The 13,312-nt window shown below is 39.0% G+C and overlaps 1 protein-coding gene and 3 long non-coding RNA genes across 4 annotated transcripts; 3 read left to right on the top strand and 1 right to left on the bottom strand.

The window, feature by feature from the left end:
- Positions 1-601: 601 nt before the first annotated feature.
- LOC147941223 (uncharacterized) lies at positions 602-1,956 on the bottom strand. Its single transcript, XR_015561144.1, has 2 exons — positions 1,436-1,956; positions 602-1,248 (listed from the first exon to the last, which is right to left on the bottom strand). It is a non-coding gene; the product is annotated as an uncharacterized LOC147941223 (long non-coding RNA).
- LOC109125525 (uncharacterized) lies at positions 1,538-2,617 on the top strand. The gene is made up of 2 exons (XR_002032581.2): positions 1,538-1,776; positions 2,074-2,617. It is a non-coding gene; the product is annotated as an uncharacterized LOC109125525 (long non-coding RNA).
- An 877-nt stretch (positions 2,618-3,494) lies between these two features.
- On the top strand, positions 3,495-4,392 carry LOC147941222 (uncharacterized). The gene is made up of 3 exons (XR_015560723.1): positions 3,495-3,622; positions 3,778-3,878; positions 4,007-4,392. It is a non-coding gene; the product is annotated as an uncharacterized LOC147941222 (long non-coding RNA).
- A 2,214-nt stretch (positions 4,393-6,606) lies between these two features.
- LOC147941221 (B3 domain-containing protein At4g02870-like) lies at positions 6,607-7,387 on the top strand. Its single transcript, XM_087458428.1, has 4 exons — positions 6,607-6,727; positions 6,779-6,928; positions 7,003-7,224; positions 7,308-7,387. Exons 1-4 carry the CDS (start codon positions 6,607-6,609, stop codon positions 7,385-7,387), a joined length of 573 nt encoding a protein of 190 aa, XP_087314554.1.
- The last annotated feature ends 5,925 nt before the right edge of the window (positions 7,388-13,312 follow it).

Here is a 13,312-nt window from a genome sequence, read left to right as displayed (position 1 = left end):
TTCCCTACAACAAGCGGGAAATCAGCAATATGACCATCTTCTTATTTCTTGGTTTATATTCGATTTCAAGTTATAGTTTCAAAGCTTGATTTAAAGAAAAAAAACTATGCATTTGATCTAATACCGGTTTTTTTATTGAATAAATTTTACATTCATTAGAAAAAACATCAAAATAATTAAAAACACCAAAAACATAATTTTGTCAAGTTGGTTCAATCAATATAAATTATTATAGTTAACAAATTATAAATAAAAAACCCGCAGAATATAATCAAAGTCAGAAAACCAAGACTGCAAAATTCCCATTGATTTGGCTAACTAAAATATCAGCTTGCTGGCTGCATGAGGACGTCTGCCTCTGATGAGAGCTTTGCCAACAATTTATCCTAGGATTCTTGAGATGCAGGGGTATTTAGTGATAAGAGCTTAGTGCGTACCATTTATGGTTTGAGAGTCTTTTGTGACTCTTGAGATGTGCTTGACCATATCCGTAAATCAAAAGAAACATTTGTTCATCATGTTGCATTATTTAGTAACATGCTCTACATAAACCGGATACAAACTTTGAAATAATGATAAATTGTTAATAAGACAAACAAAAGAATCATTTATCAAATTGAAATACCACCAAAACTTATTTTCACATTGATAGTGACACACAGGAAGAAAATGATAGACAAGGGATTATGTAGTATTTTGTTCCATATTTGTATCGATATTACTGGCACAGCATTCAACCACACTTGTATATATACGTGGCATAATGTAATGATAAGGAGCATCGGGTCTTGCTTTGTAACATGGTATCAGAGCCCTAAAAAAAAACCTCCATCGCTTTCCTCCTCTTCCTCTTTCTCCTCTTGTCTTCTCTCGCTTACTTTCTTCTTCTTCTTCTGCTAAACCCTAGATCTCCTCTCCATTCTCTTCTTCCTTCTTCGATGGCTCAAGCGGTTCACAAGGTCTTCACTGTGACTCACATTTAATCACACATCCCTCTCGTATTTGACATGCAGAAGATGAACTACGACGCATGGCGTGAACTCTTCGAGACTCACTGCTACAACTTTGGCGTCTACGGTCATCTCGATGGCAAATCCACTCTTGCCAATGACGAGGACACTCTTTGGAAGGAACATGATGACATCGTTAAAATATGAATCTATGGCACCATATCCCCCTCTCTTCTCGACACCATTCTCAAAACCCATAGCACCGCTCAACAGATCTGGACATTTATCGAGAATTTCACTACAAGAAATATGGGTATTAGTAGCATATCATTGTAGCATAAATTCACTAATTGCTACTAAAAGTGTCAAAATCGGATGTGAACACTATTGTAACATTATTGTAGCGCTGAGAAAGATTTTCAACAAGCGGAAATCCAAAAATCATTATTGAAGGTGGAAAATCATTCAGGAGGCAAAACACTTACCCAAATTTCTAGTTTGTCCGCCAAATTAAAACGTAGCTCATCTTTTTTTCCCCTAAAAAAACAACATTTATACAAAAAAGAAAATTCAATTCATTTATCCCTAATCTAAAATCAAAGAAATCTTCCCCTCTTCTCTCCACTTCTCCTCTCTCTTTGATCTCTACTCTCCCTCTCAGTCTCCGTCTCTCTCCAGCGTCCGCTTCGTCGGCGATTTCTCTTCCCTTTCTCCTCCATCATCTCAGCCGCCGTCAGCGGAGGTGGCCATTCACGGGGTTGCCAAACTGAGTCTCATGACCAGCAACTCGCCAAAGCCTTGACCTTTCCTCACTTAATCGCAATTGGTACTCTTATTATGAACTAATTAATCTTCTCAAAGATACTAATTTTTAGGAATCGATGTTTCTTTGTAAGTCAATGAATTTCTCAATCTGATTTTGTGTCTGTAATATCTGGGTTTATAAAGTCTGTAGCTTTTTGTTATTTTTTTTGCTGGCTGAAAGTTAATTATTGTTTAGCTGTTTAATTACTTTACTCATGATCTTGTCCTTATGTACGGTATGATAATAGATTACGTGTCTTTTTTGTTTTTGGATGTGTTCTTCACTAAACCTCAGAGTTTTGGTTTGTATAAATTTTAGGTGTTGGATCAACAATTGGAGCAGGGGTTTATATTCTTGTGGGAACAGTGGCGAGAGAGCATCTAGGACCTGCTCTAGCCTTTTCATTCTTTATAGCTGGTGTTTCTGTAGCACTCTCTAGTGTTTTTCCTTCAGCTGGAAGTGCCTATCACTACTCTTACAGGTCAAACAGTAAAGTTGTAAGAAGGTCCAAATTTGATGAAGTTTACTTTTGCCGCGACATAGCAGTTTCATCGATGGTGAGTGGTCACAAAAGCTTCAGGAAATTGATTGGATGTTGTCTTGAGTTTGCTGGTCCAGTCACAGTTCTTTGCCTACATTGGATTTGATTCAGTTGCAAATATGGCAGACGAGGTGAAAGGTTGTGATGCTAGAAACAGCTAAACGTAGATAGAATACTTGCAAGAATGTGGGACGAAATGGGGACTTGTGAGAGTTTATTATATTATATGAGACTTGTGAAATGTATTCTGAATTATGCAAATTTTATACTACTAACTAACGGTTTGTGATAATTCAATAAAATAAATTACAGATTTTTTTATATCAATCTCTTAACATATTCCAAAATCACTAAAATTACATTATCAACTCACAACAACAAAAAAAATTCATGATATTTGATTTTAAAGTTTATGAAATAGGATTTAGGGTTTATTTAGGGTATACAGATTCATATTTGTAGAATATTTTTCTATTTCAAAATTAAGAAAAAAATATATAACGAATTATTATTTCATACTAAAAAAATAAAATAAAATAAAAATTATTACAAAATACAAAATGAGAATAAAAAGCTAGTTGAAATATTGAATTAGAATTTAGGGTTTATGGTTTGGGATTTAGGGTATAAGAGTATATAAGGTTTGAAGTATATATAAATCTACTTATAATATAAATACAAATACTAAACTCTTACTTGTAAATTATTAAATTTTCTACTTATAATAACAATGAAAAAACTATAATTGTATTATATTGTTTTATTACAAAATAAAAATAAGAATGAAAGCAATAGAGTCTTTGATGTTAGGGTATAGGGTATAAGGTTTGTGATTTAGGGTATAGGGATTGAAATTTGACCATAAGCACTAAATTTTGAATTGTAAATTATCTAACACCAATATCATAAAATATATCAAAAATAAAAAAAGATTCATCAAGTATTACAAAACTAATCTAGTATTTACTTTTTTTTTGTCGAAAATTAATCTAGTAATTTAAAAAATATATATTTCAAGTATTACAAATTTTAAAATGTAAACAGAAAAGCTGGTTTCTGATTGGTTAATCCATAGAGTTAAGGATCACCCCTTATTTAATACACACCGTTGATTGTATTAAAATCAATGGACTACCTTCCTTCCTTCTTTCTGACTTCCCTTCGCTGTCTCTATTTTTGTGTGTGAGAGAAACTCTTCCTCTTCTCTTATTGTCAGATTGTGATTGATTTTGATTTCCGTTTGTTTTTCTCAGGGACAGATGCTGGTTCACTTTCTGGGTTTATAGCCAAAAGTCTTTCTAATTTGGATTCTCCTCTTCTCTTCAGGTCAGATTTGTTTCGTTCTTGTGATATTCGGTTAGGTTAATGACTTGAATCTTCTGCTATTTTTTTCTCTCGTTTAGGTTATTGATTAAGATCTAAGATGAGATTTAGTATGGCTTTTCTCAGATTGATTTTGAATCTGATTTATGTGTGTGTAGGAGCTGAAACGGAGACATCACATGTATATAACTCAGTTTTCTTCATCACTTGTGAAGTTCTTGGTTCCTCTTCCTCTGATCCTTCTAATAGATTGTGTTTGGTATTTGTTTTTTTTATTTATTTATTTACGTTGCTGTTTGATGGTGAACTTTGCAGAGAAAAACTTCAGCTGGTGATTCTGGGACCATATGTCTGTCTGCTTATGTTATTTCGGTTTCTTGATTTCAGGTTGTTCAACAAAATACTGCTTCTTGCTTGTGTTTGACAACTGTCAAGAAGGAAGACAAGCTTGAGTTCAGCAAGATCATTGAGGCGTGGCAATTGTTATTGGTCTCTGCATATGCGTTATGACTCTTATGAAGAAATAGAGAGTTCACACAAAGCCAAAGGCTCTAAGGTGATATGCTGATGGAATGGCGTTGGCTGGTAAATGGTATGAGTTGGAGATTTACTAGAGCTGCTTCGGTTTCTTTATGACTTGGTTTGGTGAAGAAATGTACTTGCCTTTTTTTATGACTTGGTTGGTGATTCATTTGTATCTTTTGGGTATTTGATAGAATGACTCTATGTAAAATGTATGTTTTATAAATTTAATGTAATATTAATTTTATTTATGAATCAATTTGCAATTTATATTTTATGCAATATAGGTTTCAAATAATTGAAATATATTACATTATAATATACATTACACCACATATAATGTGTTATCATTACAAGTTACACACCACAAAATGTTTGCTATAAATACGAATATAATAGCACGAACTAAGCGCTAGTTAATAATATTAAATAGCGGAGTATTAGCGCTATAATAGGTCAATCTACCATAGCGCGTAAAAACTGCTATGGTAGAGGGCGGGGGAGAGGGTCTACTATAGCTCCTCATTATACATCGTTTTCAATTGTGCTACGAAAGCCCTTTAGTAGCATTTTGCTTGTGCTAGTAATGTCCATATTTCTTGTAGTGTCTCTTTAGAAACAACAAGGAGGCTCGGGCTATCCAACTTGACAACGAGCTCCATTCACTTACCATCGGCGATCTCTCCGTCCATAACTACTGTCAGAAGCTGAAGGCTCTCTCGGATCTCTTGACCAACGTTGATTCTCCTGTTACCGAACTTGTACTCGTTATGCATATGCTTAATGGTCTCACCGAAAAATACGACAACATTGTCAACATCATCAAACGTTGCCAACCCGTCCCATCCTTTGCCACTGCTCGCTCCATGCTTGCCGAGGAGGAACGCCGTCTCTCCAAACAAGTCAAAACAACCTCTGCCTCTATCGACTCTTCCTCTCAAAGTGCACTATACACGTCTTCAGGCCACATCACCAACAACAATCATCGTGACAACAACTCCAATAGGGTCACTACAACGGCGCCACGGCGGTAACTACAACAACGGTCGAGGACGCGGCCGCGGACGGTGTTCTAGTGGCAAAGGACGTGGTTGACAGAACTGGAACTGGGGCACTAACTGGCGCATGCCACCTCCGTGGTCTCAACCTCTTGTTTCGGCCTCGCCGTGGCCACAAAGAAACTGGCCACACCAACCTATGGCCTGTCTGACAGCCACTCATCCCGCTGTTGCTGGCGTTCTCGGTTCCTATCCATACACACCACCTCCGGCTGTCCAACCAACACAACTCCCACCAAGCCTTGCCGCCGCGTTTGGGACGATGATGGTGCAAGATCCGGTGGATGGCAACTGGTATATGGACATTCTCTTTTTAATTCGAGCTCTTCCCCATTGGTTGTAGTCGGTAACAGAGCCTTTATTCCTACAAATGCTTTCGGTCACTCTGTTATCATGTATAACAGTCGATCTCTACATCTAAAAGATGTCCTAGTTTGTCCCTCTATCATCAAAATTTTTGTCTCGGTACATCAATTTACTAAAGATAACTCTGATTCTATGGAATTTGATCTGTTTGGTTTTTGTGTAAAGGACTTTCTAACTCCGATCACCCTCTTTGTTCCATTACGTCACCACCATCGGCCTCTCCATCTCCACAAGCCATGATTTCCACGGTTCCCAACACCATGTTGTGGCATTGTCGACTCGGTCACGTGGGAAACACTACTCTACAATCTCTTATTTCTTTTTCTACAATAAATTGTTCTAAAACTGACATGTCTCTTTGTCATTCTTGTCAGTTGGGGAAACACATTCGTTTACCTTTTGATTCTGTTATTTTTACTATTTCTGAACCATTTAAAATAATTCATTCCGATGTCTGGACCTCACCAGTTTCCAGCATCATGGGATTTAAATATTATGTCATTTACATTGATCAGTTTACTCACTTTCTTTGGGTCTTTCTTTTACTAAAGAAATCTGACGTATTCTCCACATTTTTATAATTCATGGCTTATGTTTCTAATCAATTTGGTCCCAGCATAAAAACATTGCAATGGGACAATGGTGGTGTATATCAAAACAACATTGGAATTAAAAATTAGATAATTTTACAATACTATACATAAAAATTGTACCAACAACTTAAACAAAAAATAATAATAATAATAATAATTTAAACAGCTAGTAACTGGAAAGGTAAAACAAAATTATTAGAGATGATTGATTAGTATTATTTTCGTCTAAATTAAATTGAAGCCACTGCAATTAAAGATTAGATAATTAATAATTCGTCTATATATAATTAACGACTCTCGTCACTCGCGGTTTCACTAATCCAAATCTTTCTCTCTCTCTCTCTAAAATCGCTTTAACGCTAAGTCTCTCCGACGAAGAAGAGAACAAAAGAGTATTGAGTCGCTCAAAAGTCAAAACTCTTCTTTCTTGCAACCCAAGGAAACAGATATGTTATCCTTTAGCACCGCGAGGGAGAAGAATCGAGCGAGTACGATTCAAGAACCACGAGAGAGCCTTGAAGAATCCTCTTACTTGCGATCCAAGGAAACAGAGAAAAAGAGTCCGACGAGTAATATGAGCTAAGAAACACAGAAGCCGTTTGTCTCTCCGATCAACACAGATGAAGAAGTCTTGAAACGATATGAACCGTACAGGGATAACCCAAATGACTACGAAGGTGATAACAACCTTGTCAGCACTACAAACATGTTGACTGTTGAGTCCTTCTGGTGGCTTGTTCGAAGGTTAACGTTCTTTCATCACAAACTACGTATAAGACATTACGCAGAACCCCTATATTTTTCTCTGAGTGCCTTTTTTACTTCTTGTGTATTGCAATTGCAGGTTTTATTGATTCTGCAGGGAACACTGATTCACAACATGATCCTAACCCGACTCATATGAAGCCTTTCTCTAAAGATGTCAAGAACAACAATAACCAGTCTTACTTGATTGTCAAAGGTTCCAACGTTATTTCTGATGAGCCCGAGATGATGCCTAGCATCTCCATAGATGGTATAGATTTACAGCTTAGAATTGATAACCTTGAGGGTTTAGGAATTCTATGTAAGTAAAGTCTTTATTCCCATTCCCTAGTTTTTGTAGTACTTGTGCCTGTAAATGATTGTATGTTCTTTATATCGCTTTAGGTGAAGGATCTGGCATAGACACTTCTTGCCTTCTCAAAAACAAAAGTAACATTGCTTTTGGTTTCGTTTGGAAGCATTGAATCCATGATGAACGCAAAAAGAGAGAGAGAAAAGATTTGGATGATCCCTACACCTAGAGAAGTCAAGGACGCACCTCAAACGATCCCTGCACCTACTGTCAACGACGCACCTCAATGGACCATCACGAAGAAACTGGTTAGGAACGATATTAACCCTGTCAACAACAGCCTTATTCTGCAAGAAAGCTCCGTGATAGATTCTAGATAGTTCTATCGTTATCGCTGAATAATACCTTTGTATTCAAAGAGAATTGTGAAATCGATTACAAAGTTTATGAGAAGAGAATCAAATGAGAAAGAATAACAAATCAATACTCAATCTGAGAAGCGAGATCAACATAGATCTCTACCGAGCACATCACTCGGGACTCAAGCACATCGCAAGAGAATTACAATCCAGATTAAGCATTCAGAGAAATGAAAGAGATACAACGGCTCTTATACTTTCGAACTCCTAACAGCAAACCCTCCGTTCCGTCTAGAGTCTTTAGTCAACTTCACTCGAGTTCATTAGTCAACTCTTGCTCCTTCCTTGACTCCACACTTGTTGATGTGGCAACCGGCTTCTTCTTTCGATAATAGGCTTGGTGGATCTTATCAATACTTCCCTCCCGGAGAAACAGCTTGTCCTCAAGCGTGAACTGAGGAAACAATTGAACAAAGTCTCGAGATAGCATCCATGAATCCTCTGTTTCAGGTCGATCAAACCAATGCACCAAAAACTCTCGACCACCGGTAAATAAAAACTCATCCTCAATCAGCTCTGGAGGGTCAGTGTATTGTACCTGTTGTGGATCCCCAACTACCGCCTTCAGCTGTGACACGTGAAAAACATTGTGGATCTTGGCACCGTCAGATAGTTGCAAACGATAAGCCACTGCTCCAATCCTCTCCAACACCAGAAATGGACCAAAGAACCTGGCAGCAAGCTTTTGACAAGAACATTTGATCACTGACATTTGACGATAAGGCTGGAGCTTAAGATACACCCAATCTCCCACAGAGAACACCACCTCACACCTATGTTTATCCTCCTGTTTCTTCATCAAATCCTGAGCTCGTTGAAGATTACTTCTTATATGAGTTAACATAAGGTCTCGTTCCCGTAACTGCACTTCCAACTCCCAGTTCGTAGTTGATCCTTACTCAAAAGATAATAACGATGGAGGATCTCGACCATAAACCATCTTAAATGGGGTCGTCTTAATAGCCGTGTGATACGCCGTGTTATAAGAGTATTCTGCCCAAGCTAGGAACTTAAACCATGTGCGTGGATGGCTAGACGCAAAACACCGCAAATAAGTTTCAAGGCAGCGATTGAGCACCTCTGTCTGTCCGTCAGTTTGCGGATGGTACGCAGTGCTGAACTTGAGTTTTGTACCTGCAAGACGAAACAACTCCTTCCAAATACTACCCACGAACACCCTGTCCCTATCAGAAACAATTGACTTTGGAAAACCATGAAGCCTGACCACCTCTGAGACAAACTTCTGAGCCACATCAATCGCTTTAAATGGATGTTTAAGTCCCAAATAATGAGCTGCCTTTCTCAACCGATCCACCACGAACAAAATAACATTGATACCACCAGAGGTTGGTAGACCTTCGATAAAATCCAAAGATACATCCTCCCATATCGCCGTAGGAATAGGCAATGGTTGTAACAACCCAGCAGGAGCCAAAGTAGAGTATTTGTGTGTCTGACAAGTTGAGCATTCCGTGACATACCTTTTAACATCCTTGTACATCCCCTCCCAATGAAACAGAGTCTGAATCCTTTTTAGTGTCTTTAATATGCCCGCGTGACCACCAACCTTACTATCATGAAACTCATGAAAAATCATAGGAATGAATTTCGAAGTCTTTGAAATAACCAGCCGCCTTTTATACCAAAATCTCCCATCAACCACATGATAGTTAGAGTGAGCCTCGGAAGATTCCAAGTTTTGCATCAAAGATTGAATGCGTGTGTCTGAATCGATTTCCTTGTAAAGATCTTGTAACTGTATGGCCGAAGGAACAGAGAAGGCCAACAGTGAAGCAGACACCAGATGAGGAATCCTAGACAGTCCATCTGCAGCCTTATTTTCCACCCCTGGTTTATACACAATATCCATATCGAAGCCAAGTAGTTTAGTCAGCCAGCGTTGATATTCCATGTTAACCTCTTTCTGCTCCAACAAAAACTTTAAACTTCGTTGATTAGTATGAACTTCAAACTTCCTTCCCATCAGATAATGTTTCCATTTTAATACTGCCAACACAATAGCCATCAATTCACGCTCGTAGGCTGGCTTAAGCTGTTCTCTTGCAGTTAAACCATGGCTAAAGTAAGCTAACGGTCTCTTATCCTGTATAAGAACTGCACCAACACCCGTACCTGAAGCATCTGTTTCTAAAATAAAAGTCTTGTCGAAATCAGGAAGTCCCAATACTGGTACTGTCGACATTGCATGCTTCAAACAATCAAACGCTTCTTGAGCCAAGGTAATCCATTGAAAACAATCTTTCTTCAGCAGCTCTGTAAGAGGTTTAGCAATGATACCATAGTTTTTAACAAACTTCCTATAGTAGCCAGTGAGGCCTAAGAATCCACGAAGTTGTTTAACATTGATAGGAGTTGGCCACTGTAGCATCGCCTCCGTCTTCACTGCATCTGTAGCAACACCGTCTTTAGAGATAATATGACCCAAGTATTCAACACGAGCAGCACCAAATAAACACTTCTTTTGATTGGCAAACAACACATTCTCTTTAAGTAACTGTAGAACCAACTCCAGATGTTGCACATGAGCTTCCAAACTGCTGCTATACACCAAAATATCATCGAAGAAAACCACCACAAACTTTCGCAAATACGGCTTGAACACCTTGTTCATCAGCGCCTGAAACGTGGCAGGAGCGTTAGTGAGGCCAAAAGGCATCACTAAAAACTCGTAATGTCCCTCCAAAGTGCGGAATGCAGTTTTCTTGATATCATCCTCTCGCATCCTGATTTGGTGGTAGTCTGATCGTAAATCAATTTTTGAAAACATCACAGCACCATGTAACTCATGGAGTAGTTGATCAATAACAGGAATTGGAAACTTGTCAGGAATAGTCGCTCTATTCAGAGTTCTGTAATCAACGCAGAACCTCCAAGAGGAGTCCTTCTTTTTTACTAACAAGACAGGACTAGAAAAAGGACTATTGCTGACTCGTATTATTCCAGATGACAACATTTCACTCACCATTTGCTCCATCACTTCTTTAGTTGCATGCGGATATCTGTAAGGACGAACAGTGATAGACTAAACTCCTGGTTTGAGATTAATCCCATGTTCTTGTCCTCTGAAAGGTGGCAACCCTACAGGCAAGGCAAATACAGCAGCAAACTTCACCAAAATCTCGTTAATAATTGGTACAACAATAATCTCAGTTGTGGCAAGTTTAGTGTTGTTCAATTCCTTCAAGCGGTCTTGAATAATATGTTGTTTCAATGGAGTATGAAGTCTCTTCATAGAAAGTGGAGGACCATGTAGAGTAGGATCTCCTAACAAGGTAACTCGCTTGCCTTCATAAGTGAATTGCCATTCTTGCAACTTCCAGTCGACTTCACATTTTCCCAAAGTTTCGAGCCACTGAACCCCTAATATGACATCTACTCCACCAAGGTCTAGAGCAATAAAGTCACTCTTAAACGCTTTTCCAGAAAGATGAAACTGAACATTCTTGCAAATGCCAGAACCATGCACCGATACACCATTTCCTAGCAATACCTCCAAATCTCTTGCTGCATGAGTTTTTAACTTCGACTTATTAACTATCGATGATGTCATGAAGTTGTGTGAAGCTCCAGAGTCCAATAGTACCACCACTCGACACTTCCCAATATACCCCACCATTTTAGTTGTCCTTGGAGAATGGAGACCGAGAAAGGAGTTAAGAGATAAACATCTCACTTCTGGAGCTTGAACTATCTCCTCCATAACTTCAGTCTGCAACTCCTCAACCATTACTTCTAACTCCAAACCATCCACCACAGTTAATATTTGTAATTCTCTTAAGGGACAGAGATGACCTCGAGAATATCTCCCTTTGCATTTGAAACATATTCCTTTGCTTCTCATGGCATCTAATTCTTCTGAAGTGTGTCTCTGTCGTGGTGGAGCTGTTTGTTTCACATTCGCAACATTTTGTACTCCTTGACTTGTACCACCAGTAAGTAACAGAGGTTTAGTAGCCGAAAAGGTAGCCGGAGGTCGTGAAACAAACTGTTTAGTTTGTGCTGCAGGCTTGTTCTCCTATTCACTGATCAATTGACAAAACGAGCTTGATTCCATTCTTAACACAGTAGCCTTTTGATAATCAATGCCTTTAGGTTCCTTCATCTTTATCACTTCCTTCATTTCCTGCTTCAAACCATTGTAAAAAATCTTCTCCAAGTGAGAGTCATCCAAACCTGAAACTTGAGCAGATAAATCTTCAAACTCTGTGACATAAGCAGCCACTGTCCCAGTTTGCTTAATCGCAAACAACCGGTTCCCAGGATCTGCTTCAATGGATTCTCCAAAATGAAGAAATAATCTCTGCTTGAATTCAGGCCAAGAGCGAAACTCTCTACGGTTCATCTCCCAATTAAACCATTTCAGAACATCTCCTTCAAGGCTTAAGGCTACCATATCAAGCTTATCGTAATCAGAGTAACGGCCTACACGAAAATATCTTTCCACCTTCGACAACCACTCGTACACTTGAGATCCATCAAAAACTAGCATATCAATCTTCTGCAATAAGCTAGATCTATTCTCCAATGGTAGATTCCGATCCTCAGAAACACACAGATAAGAATCAGAGTTGTACGGTACCTGCGGTGGTGGACTCGAAGATTCTGGTTGCTCCGGTCGTTTCCCAAGCTGAGTTTCAACTCGCGCTAAGGCGATAAGCACTGATTGTAACGTCGCGTCCAGTGATTGGAGCTTATCTTCGTGCTCCACCTTCGATTGAACCAAACGGTGGTATCCGCCGCGTAAAAAGTGCATAAGGTTCTGTAAGAGCATTAGAATATTGAGGACTATAGTTGTAATTAATATTTGTATAAACACCAGTGTACACACTATATATATTGTAACCCTACCATCTAATACAATTGAGCATTCCTCTCTATATGGTATCAAAGCATCGATACCTAACCTAAAAAAAAAAAAAAAAAAAAAAATTCGCCGCTCCCCTCCTCCTCCTTCTTCTTCTTTCCTTTTGTTTATACTCACTCTCTCATCATGTCTGGTTCAAACTCTCCTGCCTCTGTTTCAGAGACCATCGTTGTCTCTCCCTCCTGTACACTCGTTAATGTTAACATGATGAATGTTATGAAACTGGCGGCATCCAACTTTCTCATGTGGAGCCGCCAAGTTCACGCACTCCTCGATGGTTATGATCTCACCGGTTACATCGACGGATCTCTCACCGTCCCGCCGCCGACAGTTACTGCGGCTGCTGTTGTCTCTGCCAATCCTGACTTTGTGGTGTGGAAGAGACAAGATCGGTTGATCTACAGTGCACTTTTAGGCGCCATCTCCATCTCTGTCCAGCCGATCCTCTCCAAGGCAGTCACGGCTCAAGACATATGGACCACTCTCTCGTCTACTTATGCCAACCCCAGCCATGGTCATGTTCAGCAGCTTCGTCAACAACTCAAGCACTGGACGAAGGGAACTAAGACCATTGATGCTTATGTTCAAGGTTTTACCACCCGCTTTGACCAACTTGCTCTCCTTGGCAAACCGGTGGAACATGAAGCTCAGATTGAGTTTATCCTTGAAGGTCTCTCTGAAGATTACAAAACCGTAATTGATCAGATTGAGGGCCGTGATTCATCTCCTACCTTGACGGAACTTCATGAGAAGCTGCTCAACTACGAGACGAAGCTTGCTGCGAAGGCGACAC

The sequence above is a fragment of the Camelina sativa genome, chromosome 7 (genome assembly GCF_030686135.1).
Source record: "Camelina sativa cultivar CO46 ecotype springtype chromosome 7, ASM3068613v1".
Taxonomy (NCBI): domain Eukaryota; kingdom Viridiplantae; phylum Streptophyta; class Magnoliopsida; order Brassicales; family Brassicaceae; genus Camelina; species Camelina sativa.
This window is presented reverse-complemented; position numbering and strand designations above follow the sequence as displayed.